We start from the raw sequence: 22365 nt of genomic DNA on the forward strand, positions 1-22365 counted from the left end.
AGCTGGCATAACCAGACTGAATATTTGACCACTCTTTTCAGAGCTGGTTGAGCTCATTTAAGGTGGTTGATGTACTGGTACAGAACTAGCTTTCAAATAGGGGCTGAGGTTAGGGTCATTACAGAAGTTCATCTTCAACCCTAAAACCTATGGTCAGCCTCAGATGGAAGGGAATTGGTTGGAATGTTCAAGAACCTCAGGAACCACCAAGACTGAAGCCTGCCATAACTAGAGGATGTTGGAACAGCAGTATCACTGTCCACAGTAAAACCAGTAGAACATCACCACTGACAAGAAGTCCTCTCCTCCAAAGTTGACATCTTTAAGCTTAACCTAAAGGCAGCTTCTCGCATGGAAAGGCAAAAGTGTCCTCTGGAGAAATGTCTTATGGTCACACAAGATAAACATTAAGCTATGTGGCTATAATGACAAGAAGTATGTTTGGAGGAGTCGAGGTAAAACTTTCAAGCCTAAGAACAGGATAGCAACTGTCAAGCATGGTGGTGGTAGCATCAAGCTGTGGGTAAGTTTTGCTTCCAGCAAAATAACAGAGGAGCTTCAAACAGCTAGATGGTTAAAACCTGGACATAACCCTGTGTTCCAACAGGGCAACGATCCCAACCCTGCTGAAAATGTCCAGACTCTGCAAAGCTGGTCCAGGCCAGGGCACCAACCAACTTAAAGAAGCTCCATCATTTCTGATAGGAACAGTGCTCAGACGTCCAGGTGTAGTTTTGCCAGAAGCTTAGCTGGTGACTTCAAAAAGTTTGTGGTTCATTTGCAACTCATCAAACGACAGGATATATAGACACATATTTCTGAGCCTGTATGCATAATTTTGACTTTTTGAAACACGTGCCCTGAGTTCTTGTTTTTAGACATTACTGAGGTTGTATCATCATTCCACCCTGAAAACACAATCTAAAAGCATCATTTAAAGCCCAAAATTAATATAGTCTTTATGCTGATGACGAGTTCACCCTGTTTGTTTACCTGCTAGGTGTGGGGGAGCCAGGCAGGCTGCCGTGTCCCATCTCAGGAGCTTGGGGGCTGAAAGAGTTGGTGCTGAGGTTGGGTATGGCTCTTCTCATCAGCCGACCCCAGGTGGCGATGTTGATGTTCATCTGGGGGGCTCGTGGGAAGGTCTTACCTGATGAGAATAGATGAGAGGGAAACAAAATGAGGAATATGAAGGAAAGGATGGACAGTGGGAAACAAAAACAGATGAGATAACATTTTAGGTCAGCAGATTCTGAATAAAATCCTTTTAGGTAAGGAGGTTTCAATTCTCTAAATGAATGGACACCACATGTTGGAAAAAACATCCAAGAATCAAATTTCCTCCACCTTAAAACGCCGTCCTGATAGCAACGACTCACCCTGTTGTTTAGAGAAAATCTTCTTTTGTCTTTGCAGCTTTGGTCTTCTCTCAATAACCGGATTGAAAAATGTCACCTTTAAAAAACAAAAAAGAACGTTAGAATCCTTAAAGAAAATAATACTTACTGAGTATCCTGTTATAGACTGGCAGTACTTGGAGCCAGCATGTATTTACCTCGGCAAACAGCATCCCTTGTGGCTCCAGGTACAGACACATTCCATGACGCTGGTTGTCCAGGAAGTCCTCCAGCCTCAGGAACTTGACAGCACAGAGTGAACGCCAGTCGCGCCAGTACACAGAGATCTCCAGCTCTCGAGACTACAGAACAGAGCCAGGTCAACAACAGCAGCAAACATTTCCTTGGAACAGACCAGCGGAGTGCCATAAGCACACCACTGAGTTGTTAGCACAGGTGTAGATCAAAGGCAGACATGTGTTACCCGATCCAGCTCCAGTGTAAACTTCTGATCCCAGGCCTGGTTGCTGACGGGCCTCCAGCTCGTCTGTCCAACCACGGTGTTGTCCAACTTCAGGACAGCGCTGATCTCATCTGAAGGAAACACACTGAGCTGTTATCAGGCTCCGCTGGACTTAAAGGCAAGTTAGTTCATTTGTATTAAAGTTAGAGTTGATGATTTCTTTCATTTTTAACACATCATAAAAACTGTGTCAACAGTTAATACATGTTTAACTGGGATACACAGAATGTTTTTTTCCAGAAACTTATTTTCCCAGAACATTCATTTACACTGGCGCGTTTTGGTCCGTGAGTGTTGTTTCCACTGTGAAGTCCAAAGAAATGCTATTATGTCCACAGATGTAGTGGCACTGCTCGGTCCCACTACACCAGTGTTGACTGAGGCCTCACTCAGCGACTGAGTGGGAAATGAAAGCAACTAAAACTCTGATCAATGGTTCTGTCTCGGTGACTACATTTTAAAACTTATGCACACTCACAGCTAAGTTCATGAAAGGTGTAACTGAAAACTTTGAGGGATTTTTGCCAACGCTGACTTTTTCACTTTGGAGAGGAGAGGAGGCGCAGGCACAGTCAGATTATAAACCTGAGATCATTTTACAACGTCTACACTGTGAAACTGAAAGACTTGTCCCAAAGAAACAAGCACACACACAGCAGCGCATACATCTTGGAAATCTATTAATGATCCAGGAAGATTGTGGTTATTTTTATTTGTGCCTCAGAACATAAGCCATTTAAAACCCCAAATACTATTTGGAATGAAGGAGTTACTCCCCACAGACTGATCTGAGCAGATGCTGATTATTTAAAATCTATTGCGCTTAAAGTAAATGGAAAATATGGCATATACAGAATTGAACCAATTCAGCGGTCTCCCTCCTTAAAACTCTGCCCAAACGTTCCAGGTAAATGGAAAAGTCCTACCTTTCAACCAGGACCTTTTTTTTCTGGTTATCTGTAAGTGTCCACCCCCTTTTCAGGAACCAGGGTAATTTTAAGGGGTAGTGTTCTCCCCCCAGCACATTCATAACAGGAAACCAGGGCCAAATCAGACAGATCAAATTTAAAATCAAATCAAAGAAGAAATCTACCCTGATAAGGCCCCATTTAGGAGGTAGGACCTTCTTATGATGGACCCTGAACCAAAAGTAGGGCTTCTTAGTGGGAGGATGGTAAATATTTATTTGCCTCTGCTGTTAACTTCAAATTCTTACTGAAGTGTTGTATTATTTTTTTTGCAAACATAACATTTAATCCCAGACACCAAGGCTGAATATCAGTTTGCATTTAATAAAATCCAACAACCTAAGAGGACATTTTTACCTAAAGGAAGCATTAAAGTCTTTAACCAAGGTGCTTATTAATATTTAGTGTTTATGTTCGGAGATACAGAGTAAGGTGATCACAACTGTCCAGGATGGCTGATCATTCACTGATTCCAAGTTTGAATGGAGCAGTAGCACTGCTGGAGCATCTGTGTAGGCTTCGAGGTTACTGCTCCTGCAAGGCACTAATATTAAAGATCTGTAGATTATTAGAAACTTCTGAGTTCGAAGTGACTTTAATTCAGTTTCGGAGCTTAACCGCATTGGCATAGTCATAAATAATGCATTTAGATCGACCGAGCTCTCATTTTTCCTTTCTTTCCAGGGGACTGGATCGGTGGGGTTCATCTAAAATCCACTCTATGTACGCATTTCCACAACTGTAATTGGTGGGTTGCGTCCATTGTGTACTTTCGCAAGACACCTCACCCGCCTTGTCTGCTGATGGTGGTCAAAGGGCCCGGTGGTGCCGATTGTGTGGCTGCCATACAATCAGCTCTAATGTACCCTATAACTGTCAGTGTGTGAATCTGTGTGTGAATGGGGGGATGACTTATTGCAGTGTAAAGTCTTTGAAGTCCTTGGACTTGATAAAAATTTGTGTGATGTCAATGTTTCTAATGGCATTCTGGAATATGCTCTTGCAGTAGGCGGATACGTTTTTTCCCAGACTGTAGTGGCAATCTTGCCGGAGGAGAACCTGCTCTGCGTCGGGACGTTTTAGACCCTTACTGGCAACGTACACAAAAAAGCAGCCTGCTAGATAAAAATTAAGGAACCCATAGACAAAATATGTCATGTTTATTCTCTGGTAAATATGGCAGAGGGGTTATAAAGATTCCGGAAAACCACGCTGATTTCTGGAAAGGTTTCCTGCAGCAGTGTCTGTCCTAACAGTGTCAAAGGGACGTACCTACTCAGATGTACTTACTGGAAAGCTCTTCACTCTTTGTTAGGTTCCTGGAGCTCACACCTCGGTTTCTGTTTGCACGGCTAATGAAGGATGAGCGCGTCTCGCTGGGGCTCCAGCCAGGCAGTGGGCTCGGGGCTGCTTTGGAACGGCCGGGGACATTTTCCAGAAGGTCTTGGCAGCCCATGAGTCTGACATCTAATGTGCCTGAGGATAAAGGTAACATACCAGTCAGTGTGTTTAAAGTTGTTCCTAACCGAATTAGAACATATTTTGACATTCAGGGACTTCAGTGAGTTCCAATTGACTCTAAAGACTCATTAGATTTGTCTAGTCTTGTACATACATGACTAGTATCTCAGCCAGGTAGGAAGTAGTGATTATAATTTATTAAAGGAATTCATCAAACCAACCAACGGTTGACATAAATAAAATATAGATCCTAAACACATACCAGACCTACTGGGTCTAAGTGAATCTCGGCCAAAGCTTGATACAGAAGAAATATAAGCTAAATCCCATATTTGCGTGCATCAGCATTACACATTAGCTTCAAGGAGAATCCTACCGATTCCCACTGACTAACATTTGATGATGATGATTTTAATAACGTATATTAAATCCAACTTTGCTGCTCCAGTCAGTAAATACCTGTGGACATAAGTGTGCTTCCCAGCTCGTTGTGTACTTGAATAGAGCCGGAGGGAAAGCAGGATGACTAATGAAACTGATCTTAGCAGTGCAAGACAGCACACAGAAACAAAGTGAGATTGTCTTCTACTTCAAAGAAACAGGCAACAAATTTATATGTCTCTATGTTATTCTTTGCTGTGAAGCATACTAGTTATATAATATTATGTGATCTGAAGGATTATAACCATGTTATAGCTGCAGGATTTTGTGTAGGAGAAGGAGGTTTTGGCATCTCTGCTGAGAAAATATCCTTGTGTGCAGAACTAAGTACAAATGCTTCCCGCTTCTTTCTTTCACCCATCAAAAAGATCCATCCATATTATTTAGTGACACAAAGGCCCTGCAACAGCCTAGAACCTGGGTGGATTGTAACCTGACAATGTCCCTGAACAGGATGAAACATTGGCAGAAAACACCCAAATAAAAGATATAGATGCTAAATATTAACAGTCAGTAAATGGTCTTATAGATGTGCCTTTGGCTACACTTGGATTCAGTGGCTATCAGATGTTTTCACACCCCTTGAACAGAACTTCAATGTATTTTATTTACGTTTTATGTGACAGACTTACACAAAGTAGGAAGGCAAATTATTTTTAGATTTAAATTTAATATAGAAACATCTAAAAAGTGTGGCGTGCATTTAGATTTAGTCCCGCTGAGTTGATACTTTGTGGAACCCCCTTTAACAACAATTACTGATTCACTTCTTTTTCAACTTTGTACTGGAGACTGAATTTTTTTTGCCTGTTCTTTGCAAAAAGGGTTTAAGCCCAGTCAGATCAGGTGGCGAGTATCTGTGATCATCAACTGTAGTGAGGTCTGGAACTTTGACTGGGCCACTCTACCGCATGGCTTTTCCTCCAGGATCGCCCTGTATTTAGCTTCATAAGATCCAACGTCTATGACCAGCTGACCTGTACCTGCTAAATCATGGTGTGTTCAGGGTGATTTGTTTGTTTGTAAAAGATGTTCAAAACCACGATTATTTTTCTTCACAATAATGTACTGATCTGAGGTGGTCTATCAGATAAAATCCCAAAAGTGAAGTTTGTGAGACAAAATGTGGAAAAGTATACTTTTGCATTAAAATGATTAAGCCTAGAGGAAATTAGTTCATATGCAGAGACATTCTTTGGATGAAAATTATTTATAACTTGAGCTGATTTGTTGCGAGGTGTTCTGACTAAGCTGGTCGCAGTGAAGAAAGGCTATGGGCAAGTCTGCAGCTTGTTCAGACACAGAGAGGAAAGAGGTGTGTCTGAACAGGCAGTGAAAATGAAGACAAAAATACAGGCATGGCTTTACAAGACAAACAGGTTCGCTGATTTAACACCACACTGTGTTGATATAAACAGTGATGTTCCATTTTATAACCCATCTAGAAATGTATCAGTTACCTCAGGAGGTTGATGCCAGACTATCCTAAAAGATTTACATTAAACAACTGTTGTTTGTTTTTGGCTTTTTGGTGATTTGAACAAGGATCTGTAGCTGTGTCGTCCCTGTGTTACCTGTAAGTGCTGCAGGCTTGGTTACGGTGCTGTACTGGTTCTGCGTGGAGATGATGCTGGACCTGGGGCTAAGGGCTGGAGAGGACATCAGAGACAGCTCTTCTATGATGGCGCTGCTGCGGGGGTGATTTTTTGGCAACTCGCTGAGACGCTGTTCCAACGAATAACGCAGAAGGTCGAGCTTTTGACTGGACTCAGTAAAGCGAGCCTGAGCCTGAACAACAAAAATAATTGAAAAGATAAGATGTATGTATGCAGTGTAGAAAAAGTGATTTGGCCCAAAGTGATTTGAGTCTAAATCACAAACAATACATCAAAAGGGGAGAAATTGGGTATTTTATATGGACACAGGGAGCCTACCTCTGAGTGAGCTTTCTTTTCTGTGACTTTTCCAGAGCCCAGAAGTTTCATGACGTTCTTGGCTCCCTCTGCCACTGCAGACTCTATCCTGGCATGGTGACACAGCTCCTCCACCCGCAGGTCTAAAGGACTGATGATGGACTTGTCTGAAAGTCAAGGAACAAAAGTGTTGATGGTTTTAAACAATGAGTTGTTGGTAACCTTAGGTTAAAAGGTGTAAATTTGGTCTTGGAGGTCTATTTGTACCATTCTGTACCCCCACAGGTCATTCCAACTTCCATTTCATACTGTAAACAAAACCTTTCATAGCCATGCACTTTAATACAGATTTGTTTTTCTTTATAGTTAAGTGTGGTCTTGAATTGTAGTCATAGTCCAAAATTACTCCTAGTTTCCTTATAGTAGGGTGTGAGCAGATTATAGTTGTCAAAGTCATTATGAAACTGTTAATGACAATTAGCTTCTTTTCGTAACCAAAGGTTTGTGTGAAAACGACCAAAACCTCAGAGGCACAAATTTGCGAGGAAGCGAAATGACCAAAATTGACCCCTGTTAAGTGTCAGTTAATGAGAGTGACAGCTCACCCATCATGTCATTGCTCTCAAAGCTCAGTTCAGTGGCCTGACTGGCCTTAAGGATCTGCATCCTGATGAACTCAATCTTTGTCTTGCTGTCTTGAAGCATCTGCTGAGCAGCTGCGAGTAACTTGCGATCCTGTAGGTGAAAAGGAAAAAACAAAAATTAAAATCTGTTTGCTCTGTATACATTATCAACCGAGCAACAGGGTTTAATTCATATTTTGTGTCCTGAGGAAAATAACTGTGGACATCAGGACTTTACATGTGACTGTATAAACACATTACTCGTTGAGTTTTGACGTCATAAACCCCCTGTGGTGGCAGACCAAATCTAGTGCCACAACGCCAGTTTGTGCCCTTAATTGGAGCTGCGGTACAACAGACCACATGGAAAACCCTATTCACTGAAAACAAAACAAAATCCTACACACACACACACACATTAAGAACAAAGCAAACTCCACCCCAAATTCCTGTGATGTTTAATGCTGCTTGTTGATGGCTGCCCGTGCAGGAAAGTCCTCTGTCCAGCAGGCATTTCCTCTCTGACATCAGGACTATTTCCATCTGAAAGGTGCTTCTGTCTGACCGTGAAGGTCGTTAAAACGCTGTGACCCCAGCAGCCAGACACGAAGTCAGGTAAAAATGATGAGGCCCGGGTATGACTTGCAGAGTTGCAGAAAGCTAATAAATGTGAATAATGGTCCACTTTGGATATCATGTGGACAAAAGTAATAACTGAGTAATGATTTGGGTGAAGAGTTCACCTTGGCCAAAACTAAGATCCGCACTACCAATAAAGTAGCTCTATTATGGCTGCATTAGGAGTCAGTATCCCTCTGCAGAAAATACTGTTTCATTCCAAGAAGCTTCCAACCTCTGTTGCCTCTAACTTCATTGTTAAACACTTAATCATTAAACACCTCACTATCAGAAATAGCAAACAGAGTGCTCTTCCCTCAATAACAACCTTCACAACGAAAAATGTTGTCAGTATGATCTGTTAGTGCCAAGGTAGGCTGTGTTCACTAGTGGAATAAGAGACGGTAACAGCCAGTCGCTCAAGCATTCACTGAACAACATCCTGGTGCATCTCTAAAAGATATGATAACTAAAGTAGATGAAAGAAACAGTCCCAACTATGCTATAAAGCACATTAAATAACACATTAAAACTTTATAGAATCTTTGTGAAATGACAAACTCTATTCCCAATAAAGCAGCGATCTTTACAGACCTCAGTGCTGCTCTGAGTGTTTCAGATGTTATTACCTGAAGCATGACTTATGGTACACACATCTACCATCTAAATTATAGTTTGTCCTCCCTCTGTGCAGGGAGGCAGAACAGCCACATGAACTTGGGAAACAAACAACTGCGTGTGTGTGCAACACACAGTATGTGTCAGCATCTTCTCATGTTTCTCCCCCTCCTCTGCAGAGAAGCAGTAGAGGCCAACCTGCCATGTTATAGGCTGGGGTTTCAGGCCAAACTCTGAGCCGTTCCTAAAGTGGTTAAAACACATTTGAGAGAGAAACCTATCATTTAAAATTCAAGATGCGATATGCCATTTATTAGTTATATTTACCAGCTTCTGTCTGATCAATTTAAGTTTCTGTCATTTATGGGCCCATCTTCCTAAAAGCCTCATCTATCCTGACTGGTTCGCTGGCTAATCTAACAAGAGATTTTCTTTACTGATGTGGGTCATACACATGGTAGACAGTCACTGAGCTAACAAGCTACACAAGTAAAAAACTATTTAGATTCATTAGACTCTTCTCCATTGCATATAGAAACAGTTTTGTCTGGGGCTGGGACAGAAATTGTTTAAGGGCGGGGTTATGTGCTGAGCAACGGCGATTGATGGACCCTTTCTAGCAATGTTCTGTCTTTGTTCATCTGCCATATTTAAAGACCTGCATGTTGTTGTTTCCTACTTTATAACAGATTCATATTTAAGAGTACTTTTACAATTACAATGTGGTAGAACACCACAAGCAAACAAAAAGCCAGTTGGGCATTCTCTACCTTGTTTTGTGAACAAATGGCAGGATATGGGCTTCTCAGTCGGGCTTTGCTTGTTTAGCCTTTGGTTTCTTATTACTGCCACTTGCTGGACTGGAGGTGTAGTGCAGTTTTCCCTACAACTTCACCAGACGTCATTTGGCTGATTTAAATAAATGTTCACAGCAATGCAAACAGAAAGTACACAATTTACCCTGGTAAAAAAAAAAAAACACAGGTATTTAAATCCAGGGACTTTCAGTGGTAAAGGGGCTATTGTGTTGTTTTGGAGAGAAAACTGCTTCTGGTGCAGTTGCTTGTATTTTCTAAGCACTTGTAAGAAATTCCCAGACATGGCATATGTAACATTGCCTCAAAGTATGCTAAAGTGCCTGTGACATCAAATTTTGATAAATAAAAAATATCAAATATGATAAATACAATTACATTTATCACTGGCTTTTATTGAGCGATCTGCGTATGGTTCTTGGAGCACCTCCGGCTTTCGCAGCGGACCAGATCGGAGCAGATACAGTTCGAAGCAGTTTGCTGAAAAGTCCTCCAATCACAGCTGGCTGTGCTTGGTGGGACCAGTCCATCTGTCCCTTGTCAGTTTTCCAGCTCTGGTCCTCTTCCCTTCAGGAAAGTGATACAGACTGACGGCTGCTGTAGTAGTATTGCTGCCACCACCAGAAATGCATCGTCTCACCATATTAATGCTGTTTTTAACGCAACATGGCTTCTACCTGAACTGTTTATCATTGATGCTCACACAGTGAATGACAGGAGACATCCCCTTTGACATAATTTACAGACAACTTTGGACTTGCAAAACTTAACGTCGAGATATGTTGATTTGGTGTCACAATTGTCTTTTATCACATCTTTAATCCCAATATCGTGTCAGTTACTGCTTCAACATGTTTTCTTCCAATTTCTGAATTTGTGGGAAAAGCGTGTCACAGGCAGTTTAAAGGATTAGTTTCAGGTGACGATCAGTGAAGTTATTAGTTTGAAGTGAAGAAATCTTCATAAGTCCTTCTACTACAGGAAAGGATTTTATTACTGATAACTGTTACATAATGAAAATAATCCAATAAAAGAAGAACGGTTTCTCCACATCTTATTTATTCTACTTCCTCCCTGCCATCACAATACAACAACAACCCCGATTTCTGACATTCAAAATAAAAGACTGAACACATAAACACACTATCTAATACCAATCTCATAGCACATATGTAGATATTTCACAGCTGATCTTGTTTATGACACGGATGAGTGACATGGATGTAAAATGCTAATTGTTCTGCAATTATATTATATTCAGATCAGAATGAATCAAAACTTCTGGTCACCTGCAAATGTTTTATTCATGCCATGAAAGTGCAAACTGTTTATTATCATTGACACATAAACATAGTTAGTGGTTTGTAAACTAAAACAAAGCTCTTCTGTGGTAATAACGCACGTTAAACATTTAACATGGTTGTCCCTACTGAGTTTAAACACCAAAGACTGGAATGACCTCCAGGTCAACTAGGATGGACCAGAACATCCCTTATTTGACAAGTAAACCTTCTAAATTAGAGTCCAAAGTGCGGCCTGGGAGCAATCCAACGATCTCAGAATGATGTTGTGCTGCCCACGACCACAATTCAAAAATGGGCCAAATTTTGTCACCCACCACAGGAGAGGTGGTCAATATAGACACTCTTCTTATAAAAAGTTTTTTTTTTATTTTAACTAAAAGATGCAGACAAACTAAAACGGTCCTAAAAGGGAAAATGGCAGATAAAACACAAAGTATTCATCTTTTATTAACCATGTATTGCTTTCCCATGAAATCCAGTCACTTATTAAAAGAAAACATCTTATGTTAAATAAAGGGAGCACTTTCGAAAAATGGGTGGCCACTTATTATATTCTGTCGTTTTTTTACGTTGACATCCTGACACGAATCTACAAAAACCTGAAAGTCGAGTGAGTCCTCCTCCTCTCTGCTGTGCTTACCTTGGAGGAGCCGTTGGAGTACATCTGAATCATGTTCTCGGCACCCTGCTTCACCTTCAGCTCAATGTCATTCTGCCGTTTTAATGCTGCCAGGCGGCTGTTGCTTGTGCACGTTCTTGCTTCACTGCTTGGAGTATCTGGGGTTAAAGGGCACTCTAGGAAGAGACAAAAAAGGTGAAAACATAAGGTCATGTGCACAGACAGTTACTGGAGTCGGATGTTTGACTGACGTATCACAATCTACTGAACGGTTTTCGTTTGTAATTCAATGCAGTTTGTTGGCATAAGACTAAAGCACAGAAAACAGCTGCAGGCACCTACACACTCAGCAATAAACAGAATTGGTTCAGAACATGCAGACAGATCCCCAACATCTATGCAAATGTGAAGTCACAATAATGATTAATCAATGGGTTTTCTGATTTCTTTTTAACCATCAGCAGTTGAATTCAAAATACTACAGAACTCCACTTCCACAAAGACAACCAAAGTGAACAGCTCTGACGGATGGTGGAAGTTGAATGGGGAGTAATTTTTCCACAGTAACTATTTCACCCTCAGACATACTTCTAAGGTGAGCAAAAAAAATAACCCAACCTTCCTTAGGCTTGACTTGCCAATTCAGCCATGAAGGAACCTCTGCAGGATAGATTCACAAACCATGAACCTTATGTGTCCAAAAACACTTAGCTAAATATTTCTCAAAGGCCTCTATCATTTTTGACCTTTTATTTTTCTTCAAGACAGAGATGAGACAGTGACCTCGTGTAAATAATAAATATGCAGTGTTTCCCCGGTCTTTATATGAAGGGGAGGGGCGCCCCTATACATCCTTTTTACGTCCTTTTCTAAAACACACCAAATGATCTTATTTCTGTTATTTTTATATCACTATGTCCTTTCTGCCTCTACATGAACGTGCTTCAATTTATTGCTCTCTGCATCAGTCGCGGCAGACCTCCACCCTGATGCACAGGGGAACACACACTCCCGCCAGTAAACACAGACTGCACCGGAAAAGATGTTGCAGCCACCTGCAAAACAGGCTAAAATATCTGGGTTTTTAAACGTTCCCAGAGTTTTAAGAACAGCGGCAAGCAATCACCTGCGAGTAGCAACAATAACTACTATTCTGCATCAAACTGTAGAAAATATTGCTTCGGGCCCCGCCCCTTTACAAGCGGCAAGCATCAACACATCACTGGGTGACAACAGGTTTTGACCCAGCTTTTTTGTCAGAAGAGAAATACTCTACCTGGCTGTACAAGAATGATCTTGGTAAATAAGTAGGTATGTAAATGCATATATTCATTCATTCAACTGAATGACAAAGTGTCCAGACTTTTGACTGGCAGTGTATAACAGAAAGATGGAAAGAAACATAGATGAAGACATATAAAGAACACAAAGCTGCACACTTTGTAGATAACTGATAAATGTTTTAATATCTGTTAAAGTGTTCTTCTAAAAACTTTTAAATTATGCTGTGTTTATATTGATTTTTATGTTTAATTTATTTAACTCTTTAAAAATATGTTTTTTTGCAGCACAGGAAATGGGCGTGGAGAGAGAGCGGAAGACATGCTGCAAATGTTGCAGGGGCTCAAACCCGGGACCGCCATGTCGAAAACCGAAGCCTCAGTACGTGGGCCGCGTATTTAAACCCCTACATCAACGGCGCCACACCGCTTTGTGTAATTTATGAAAGCAATCAATAATTATATTGGTGTTATTTAAAGAAACATACAAATCTCATCTCCTGTGTTTGTGTTGATGAGCGCTCGGTCCACCACCACCTTCCCAAGACAAAATTCAAATTCCAATCACTATATATAGCCAAAAAATACATACAGTAATTTGAATAAATCAAGCGATCTTAAACCTTCCCTTATGGTGCGTCACATCTCCTAAATGTGCCCATCAACATTAAAAACTGGGGTGGCAAAGAACATCACCAAGATGCTGACAGACACAAGCAAATCTATGATTCATGCCTTGGATGCACTTTGTAAGGCTTTCTTTTGAACACCTGTGGAAGCAGAGAGGGAAGCACGGGCTTATTTGGACTTAAATATTAAATGAGTCATGTAATGACCTGTAATAGGCTGCGGAACATCAGACCTGAGTCTTCTGTTTAATAGGAGCTGAGGATGTCGAGACATAATAAACAGGAAAGCCAGCAGAAAAGCTTGTGGAGCAAGTTTTATTATTTTGTCTTAATACTATAATATCATACCCTAAGAATGTAATACCAGCCCATGCCTATTTTTACCATTACATTAATTAATGATCAATCACAGCAGGTCTAATATAAAATATATATTTTTTTAGGAGAAATTAGACTCTGGTTCCTGTAAAGCTTCTACCTGATGACACCAACTGTAGCAGAGATCAGAAACTGGCCCCATATCTGTGATCAGTGCATCTCTAAAAGAAGAGTGTTTGCAGAGAGATTAATGTTAAGTCACCGGTGATGGCACTACATGACACGAAGAGAAGAACTGAGTATGTCATCCAGTTTACGTTAGGGGCTTTCCTCTCTCTGGTGGGGTTCAGGTCGTATCGAGCCAGGAATTCAGGGGCCCCCACCCTCAGAAAACACCCATGGGACAACATAGTGAGCTACTGAATAGCTGCAGGGCTGATGTCACTGCTGGACCACTGACAAAGGGGAACCCTCCCACACATTAACACTGCCTGTGTCTGATGAGAAGGCAAACATGACTAATACGATTCTCTAAGCAATGACATCATCACTCGGCAACGCAGACCTGAAACTGTCCTGAGTTTATCTCACTGGAGATGAAACATAATTGAGGGCAAAACTCTTGAGAGTGAATAACCTCTGAATATTGGAATTTTCCTTTAGGAAGGAGACCAGCTGTGACAGGGGAGCCTGGTTGGTGACTCTGCATCCAGGATACTGCTTTCCAGTCAATCTATTTCTGGCCTCAGCTGAGAGGTGAAGAAAAGCCAGAGGCACTTGAACAATAAACACTCTCTAGCCGACAGCAGAGACAGAGCAACTCCTTTTTACTAATTCAGGAAACAAGCGATGTCTCCACGTCTTCCAGAGGGTAACATAATTCCAGAAGCTGTTTCATATCTGAGAAGTTCAGCAACATTCAGACAACGTCCATCCTTCTGTGACGGCCAGAAGCATTCCACTGGTGCAGCGTCACTCATACAGAAAGCCCTTGTTCATCAGATAGGAGGTCGCAGAGTCAAGCTAAATTTGTTTCCACTTAAGATAACCATTTAGAAGACAACATGCTTCCCCTACTCCTGCACTCAAACACACACATCTCCCCTAATCTACTTCTTAGTGTCAACTAGACCAGGGGAATGTGATGGCAACAGGCAGACAAACATCATCCGTTTGCTTGAACCCATCAGAACATCAGCCACCAGCAACTACTCCATAAGACAACAGCTGTAACAAAGGGGATACTGAGTGCTCCCAGCTGTTGTGGTTAAACTCTCTCTAAATTCCATTGTTGCTGACAAACGCACAGGAGCAGACTTTCAACAGGCTGGGAGAGGAACAATCGGCAGCTCATTGCAACCATCGATGGAATGTGGGAATGCAACAATGTCAGCCTCTGGAGAATGAGTCACCTCCAAACACTGGATGTGCACTCTTTCCATTAGCATGTGTATGTCTATATAGGAGGTCTGACACTACTCTCCCAAAGCTGTTTATACTGCCATTATTTCTATTTACAGTTAAAACAACTATGCAGCAAAAACACCACTGAAAGGGTTACTATGACAGTGGGGATTTGAATGATTTGACTAAGCCACGTAACTCCCTCCACCAGTAGGTAAGTTTAGCTTAAGATTTGGAGTAGAGATGCAAAAGAAATTGCTTGGTGACTGGAATCAAATGATGGCAAGCACCTGACTGGAAACTTCAAATTCTAATCTTTTTCTGGTCAGTCAATGCACCATACCTAAACTAAAATGGGTTGGTATAATAACACTCTTCAGTGTGGACACTGAGAGAAGAAGACTCTGTTAGCTATTAGCAGTGTCAGAGAGAAGTTTAAAAATAAAGTCAGAGGAAGCACAGAGATGTAAGAAGATAATTCTTCTATGACATGTTGAGGCACGTCTGCGGCAGGAGAGCGCAAGACTCTAGTTGATAAGACGGCAAAGTTTCAACCTGTGTGTCATGGAACATGCTGCATTTGGAAATGTTGGCAGGATTTTCAGAAAGAGTTAGAGTTGATGTCAGGATCTACATTATCTATGGAATACACACAGAAAGTTGTTTTAGTAATGTTAGCTACACCTATAAGATGCTAATGTAAGATAATGATGGTTTTAAACATGTCATCAGTTTGTCTTTCTTTTAAAATAGTAAAACCACGTTTTACAGGTACTGCTGTCTCATGCACACGGTGTGATGTCGCCTCTGCTTCCAATTTAAACATTTAACATCCACTCACATCAGAAAGAAATGTTGTGACTGCTGCTCTTTTATCTTTCTAGTTTCTAGTTCTAAAAGAGAAATCAGCCAGTCAAAGCTTTACAAAAAAACAGGGATGAGAACTGGCTACAAATCTCTTATTGGTGCAACTTGGATAATGAAGAATCAGCTCATGAAATTGATGCAGTCAGCCAGTTCCAATTACCTGATAGCTCTTCTGGGTCTTTGACCACAATATGAGCGTTTAGTTCTTGTAGCTCCTGATGAAGCTCCTCCACCTTCTTGTTAGATTTTTTCAGCATATTGTCCACATAAGCCAGGCTCTTCTTGTCTGTGGTGACCTGAGGACAGGAAAGAAGACATGAGAAAATTGGGCAATAAAGTAACATTTCTTTTAAGAAACTGAAGGGGCACTATTACATGTTTTTGGAATCATTTCTAAAAGTTGTAATTTCTAAATTTGACAGAATAAGTAGAAAAAGCACTGAAATTAAACTAACAACGGTAAAGTTCGGTACATTGCGATTAAATACAATTCTTTTTTGTGGATAATATTGTTGAGTTTACCTTGCGCAGGTTCTCTGCACCTTCTTTGATCTTTAATTCTTTGCGTATCTCACGGCGGATCTGCTCCTTGATCTCATCCAGCTTCTGCTGGACCATGGTGTCAGACAGGTCCAGGTTGTGTCCAAGACCGAGTCGCTCTGCCACCAACTGGGCCCTGGCATCCCCCTGGGGGAGAAAAGGTGAGAAATAGGATGGTATTAAGAAACATGAAACAGGCACATACAAAGGAGATGCTAGTGTCTTTATATGCAAACATGTGTCCAACAAAAAGACATTCACATTGATAAAAAACGACACGATGACCAACAAGTTCCCAAGCAAATCCTGGGTCAGGAGTCACATTGTGTGGAAGCTGGGGCACAGAATTGTAAAAATGTCAGACGTTATTTTTAGGGACACTTCAGCATTGCTCATATCTATAAGGGTGACTAAGTTAAACATTTCTGGTCATTTATCAACAAAAATAAATATGACATGCTGAATTCCCTGGCATGAGATTCCAAAGTTACAGCCTAAACGTCAACATTTATGAGTCAAGTTTACAACTTCCGACTGACTGAAAATTGCAAACAAGGAAACATAACCCCCCTGGAAACTGAGTCTCCCTTTTCCAAAAAGTCTTGTTTTTCTGCAGATTTCTTCACAGACTGTTTTACAAGCCTATATTTGATATAACTGGTGGAGTATGGTGTTTGTCAAAAGGTACGTCATTAATGGTGTGTATATACTGTATATAGCAGGGGTCTCCAACTAAAATAGCAGGAGGTCCACAACCTCCATCATCCAAACACTTTGGGGTTCGAACATTTAATCAAATGACAAATACATTTTCTTTCATTTTTATTTAACATTTTTTTTATCTACTGATCCGTTATTCATATGCCCATGAGATCATCTGGTAAACAGAAAAGTGCAATCCAATTTAAGCACCACTATTAAACGCACTTTAAATGGTACAGTCCAGCTGGGTCTGTACATCTTGATATAACAGCTTTGCTCTCCTTGTTGTGCTTGTGGCAGGCAGGGCAATTTGCTTAACTTTTTTCTAAAGTTATTGTCCTTCTTTTCCAGCTAAAGATTTCCACTCTTTATAATTCCAACTGATTCAGAACATATAAGATCGACTGGCCTCACACCCAACGGAAGTTAAAAGGAAAGGCTATGCTTCTGTTCATTCATCTTTAAATATGTGATTTTCATAGTCCACTTACATATTTTTGACAAAGCAATCTTCTTTTACTCACTCACCTGTGCACCATTAAGTCATCGGACTGTCAGCAAGCGTTAGCTCCCAAGCTAGTAACTTAACAGCTATTAATAGTAAAGTTAATAACGCCACAGCACACTACAATGACGGCTGGAAGCAGAGCTTCAGCCGCCATAGCTGCAGTCGTCAGTGGGTCACTGGAAACACAACCGGTACCGTATTGCGTAGAGCGAAATCGAGTGGAGTGGAGTGGAGCCACGCCGTCTAAAACAAGCCAATGGAAAAGGGGCATTGGCAACCCATGTTGCTTCTTCTTTGTCGTTTTCCAGTGGCTGACATACAATGATGCGATGCATTGCCACCACCAGCTGGCTAGTAGTGTGGCTGCCAGTCATGCCTGTTCAAAATCAGACACAGCAGCTGGCTGGAGTAAAATATTTATATTTACATACCCCTGATATATGAGGTTTTCAAAGCAATGAGTTCTACAACAGAAATGATTGATTTTAAGACCAGTAAAACTTTGTGAATTATTATTATTTTATTATTATTCATCTTTTGCTTTAATATAGAAAGTGCAGGATTCATTTGTTTATATTTGTCATAGAATATGATTAAACTGGCTGTTTTACAGTTATTTTAAAAGTTATTATATTTCTGTCAGAAAAGAGACCACCAAACTCTGGCACACACTGAAAACAACACTACAACAGACATCACATCATTCAGCTACATTCTTGACTTTTTGTTGTGGGGGATGTAAGGAGCTCTTCATCTGATTCTGAAGCAGAAATGGAAAAATCTGGTTCAAGTTATTTATTTTTACAGAGATGTTTCAGAGCTGCTCCCAGGAAGTGGAAACCTGCCTCCAACAGGAATCAGATGCTTTTCAGCTCTAACAGACATAAGAAGTGCAGATAATATGTATAAATGTTCATTTTAAAAAAACAGTACTTATTAAGTAATTTTTATCTTGGTTTATATAAAATTGGGTAAAAAAGTGATATTAAATTTCATTTAGGGGATTTATGATACATTTATCTACTATATTAATAGTATTGTCCATTACTTTTGTAAAGCTAATATTTGGGTAAACCAATTTCAAGCATCAAAACAATAGTCCAATGAGCTGATATAAAAATTGTTGCAATATTTGATAAAACACAGATACATTTTTTCAGGCTTTAGTTAACAATATTTGTTTCACTTATTTGAAAAATATTAACTTGTGCTTACATAATGTTTGGAGCCTGATGCAAATGTTGATATAGTGATAAATATAAGGGCCTTAATGTAAAAATAACTACCCTCAGCACCCACAGGCCTAAATAAAGTCATCTTACATTTCCAATCCAAAATAGAATTTAAAATTTTCCTCCTCACATATGTATGATCTAGCTCCATCATACATCAGAGATCTGATTGTTCCATATGTTCCTAACAGAGCACTTTGTTCTCAGACTGCAGGTTTACTGGTGGTTCCTAGAGTCTCTAGAAGTAGAATGGGAGGCAGATCCTTTACTTATCAGGGTCCTCTCCTGTGGAACCAGCTCCCAGTTTTAGTCCGTGAGGCAGACACCCTGTCTACTTTTAAGGCTAGGCTTAAAACTTTCCTTTTTGATAAAGCTTATAGTTAGAGTGGCTTAGGTTATCCTGAGCTATCTCTGTAGTTATGCTACTATAGGCTTAGGCTGCTGGAGGACATAATGACCACTTTCACCCTCTCTCCTACATTCTCATGCTACTCTCCAATGTTGCATTATTTGCTGTTATTTCAGCTTTTAACTTTATGTTCTCTGTTTTTTCTCTTTCTAAAGGCTACATCTGGCCTGGCTCTGTGTTTATCTGTGACACCTTACTGGACGGGGGCATCGGCTGAGCTGCTGCTGCCAACAACGTAATGCTCACCTTATACAGAGGATACACTTGGCCCAATCTTTCAGTGTTTAACCCAGTCTCTCCTAGACATAGCTACTGACTGAGCTTTTACTGTGACTAAATGTGCTCTCTATCATCCGCTAGACTTGAAAACTGGCTCAGGGTTCATCTGATTAGCTGTCTTTCTCTCCTAGATGAAGCCACTAAAGGAGCTACAACCATTAATATTTCATGTTTCTTTCCTAAAGAAAGTACTCCTGGATCAGTGCTTCTGTATTCTTTTTGTGTCTCTGCTCTGTTCTCTCAAACCCCCAGTCAGTCGTGGCAGACGGCCGCTCACACTGAGCCTGGTTCTGCTGGAGGTTTCTTCCTGTTAACAGGGAGTTTTCCTCTCCACTGTGGCTACATGCTCATCCAGGAGGAGTGAATGCTGCAAATCACTGACTCGATGCAATCTGCTGGGTTTCCTTAGATAGAAAAACTTTTTAACCAATTCAAATAATAAACAGATTTTGACTGCACTGTTTGATAGTTTGGATTAATCAGAATGTATGTACCCGACTTGAAATCTGTATGATTCGATTGAACTGACTTGGTAAAATGCCTTGAGACAACATGTGTTGTTCATGGGCGCTATATAAATAAAACTGAATTGAACTATTTTTAGAAACAACAGGAAGGAAGGAAGTTGTGTTTATGTGAATTATGAGGAAAAATATCACACAATTTCCACAACAATTAATTTCTACAGTAAAATTAACATACATTTCAGAATTGTAACTGCTTAACTCTACACTGCTGTTAGTGTGCAAACAGCAAATCACGATTTTATGCAGTCACTAGTTATTAGTCATGGCAACTTCACAAGTTAATACACGTCTTCTCATTTTCGTTAAAGTGATTATAGAGAAACTGCCCATTTGCATGGTAGTGACTCATTCTAAACTGATAATTTCAACAAATAACATTTGGACAACTCAGCTCCCCTAATGTTGTATTGTCAAGGTCTGTCAGTTGTAGAATAATCTGAAATAATATGACTATCAGTGTCTTTAGGCTGAATGGCTGCAGAAAAACTGTATGGCAGGTCTTCATGAGGCTTAGCCATTCTGCTCTGTTAGACCAGTCTGAGAGCTCTGGCCTTGCTCCAACATAGTGGAGTTTTGAACTTAATGCACCCTGTTTTTACTGCTGCTGTCAGTCACAAATGACCTGCATCTTTAAAACCATCACCCTAACTTAAGGATTAGTAGTCACTTCCTGAATCCCATAGCTTTAGAGGTCACCATGAATTACAATAAACAATCCAGTTTCTTAAACACTTGTTGCCGTAGTCAATATGAACCTGTTCCTTCAATACCATGGCTTTACTTGAAACGATTAATAAAAATAAAGACATTACATTGTGGCACTATCACCACCACACGGTCTAATTAGTTGCATTAAACAAATATACAAAAATATTTGAAATGTGCATCATACAAACAATTTTACAATTATTCAACCTGCTTTGGGTAATTACAATTGGCCAAGGCAAATATCTCTGGAAAAGAAATTATTCTGTATTACTAACTGTTCTTCCTTACCACAACCACAACCCCATCAGCTTCAGCCAAATCCATTTCCAGATCAGTTGAACAAACAAGTCCACGCATCTTCTGCTGACCAGCTAATCTTTCATCACTTTCAGTTTTGTTATGCAGATGTCAATGCCACAGTGTATGGGCTCCACCACAGCCGGCCAAAGCAATGACCAAAGTTTCTGTCATTCACTCTGCTGAAGTCTTTCTTGCATTCTCTCACAGACATAAACAGGGAAGATAAACCGTCTGAGCAGAGACAGCCAAATCCCTCTTAGCTGCTCGCTCTGTGATGTCAGAGCAGCCCAGAATGGAACCTAATCTCACTTCAGGGCGAGAACTGTGTTTAAAATTAACACCAGTTAAAGAAAATCACTGGCAGTCTTTTGCAACCCTCCCCCCTGAGGACATGTGTGATGGAGGAGACACCCTGAAATCTCAGTGCAACACTTTAGAGGTATTACCACGAAGCAAAGTATAGAGCTTGGGTGTGTTGTCAGTGCAAATTACATCATTATGAGTAACGGCCTTCAGCCATTACTGTAAAACACAAGCAAGGCCAAGGATGCACTGGACTCCATTCATGCTAACATCTCCTGCGCTAACCTCAATGCAGGACCATTTCCAGGGGCCTAATACTACGGAGCACGTTCCCACCTATCCTGGTTTGCTTAAAGAGCTTTGACTAAACTAAACTTGACATTAAAGACGCCGCTCAAGTTGTACGATGAAGCTGGTTATCAGATCTGTAAGTCAACCCAAGGTTATTCTCTCTGGATATCTGCGGTCTCATGTAAAACAGGGGGAGCCGCGATGAGAGGATCGAAGACATCGATAAGAAATATGCAACTACAAAAAAAAAATAAAACAAAGGAAACACACAATAATCCTATTATTACCATTGCAGCCACATCATTAAAGTATGAAGCCATCTAAGATTTTATCATAAGTAATTTTATCAACTCTTTCCAACAATCCTGATTGCTTTAAGGTAAAACAATTGAGTCCAGCAGGTGGAGATATTATAGATGTCCAGTTTAAAAAGTGTTCCCAGTATCAGCATAATCATGCAGATATAATGTAGAAGTCTGGAGAGCAGCAGGACGCGCTCATAAATAACATAGATCTTTACAGAACAAAGCATTCTAGTCTATCAGTTTCTAATCTTCTAAGAACAACTAACATTGCAGTAACAATCTCGGTGTTATATACATAAATCCACTGAGGTATATTTTTTTAAATAATAATGAAATTCTTCCTTTAACGATCAGGGAACTGGCATTATCGAGTATCTTCCTCAGTTCACAACAACAGTAAAATCTAAAATAAAACAAGTAGCAGGAAACATACTGGTACCTAGGGATGCAACTAATGATTGTTTTGCTACTCGACTGATCTATAGACTATTTTTTCAATTAACCGACTAATAATCATATTGCA

At 40.4% G+C, this 22365-nt stretch overlaps 1 protein-coding gene across 2 annotated transcripts in view; it reads right to left on the bottom strand.

The window, feature by feature from the left end:
• The window catches only part of pkn2a (protein kinase N2a), a 50851-nt gene that overhangs the window by 12292 nt on the left and 16194 nt on the right, over positions 1 to 22365 (bottom strand). Inside the window, exons 1-12 of one of the 2 annotated variants that reach the window (XM_047368324.1) lie at positions 20932 to 21061; positions 16261 to 16425; positions 15899 to 16034; positions 11262 to 11416; positions 7249 to 7378; positions 6665 to 6810; positions 6305 to 6518; positions 4119 to 4304; positions 1822 to 1931; positions 1556 to 1699; positions 1380 to 1455; positions 994 to 1150 (exon numbers count right to left, since the gene is read on the bottom strand). In XM_047368324.1, coding sequence (XP_047224280.1) covers positions 994 to 1150; positions 1380 to 1455; positions 1556 to 1699; positions 1822 to 1931; positions 4119 to 4304; positions 6305 to 6518; positions 6665 to 6810; positions 7249 to 7378; positions 11262 to 11416; positions 15899 to 16034; positions 16261 to 16425; positions 20932 to 21000 — 1688 coding nt within the window. In that variant the 5' untranslated portion in view covers positions 21001 to 21061. Of the gene's footprint in view, positions 1 to 993; positions 1151 to 1379; positions 1456 to 1555; positions 1700 to 1821; positions 1932 to 4118; positions 4305 to 6304; positions 6519 to 6664; positions 6811 to 7248; positions 7379 to 11261; positions 11417 to 15898; positions 16035 to 16260; positions 16426 to 20931; positions 21062 to 22365 lie in introns of those variants that run through there. The other variant, XM_047368325.1, reaches the window with a different exon arrangement.

This window comes from Girardinichthys multiradiatus, chromosome 6 (assembly GCF_021462225.1).
Source record: "Girardinichthys multiradiatus isolate DD_20200921_A chromosome 6, DD_fGirMul_XY1, whole genome shotgun sequence".
In the NCBI taxonomy this organism is placed as follows: Eukaryota; Metazoa; Chordata; class Actinopteri; order Cyprinodontiformes; family Goodeidae; genus Girardinichthys; species Girardinichthys multiradiatus.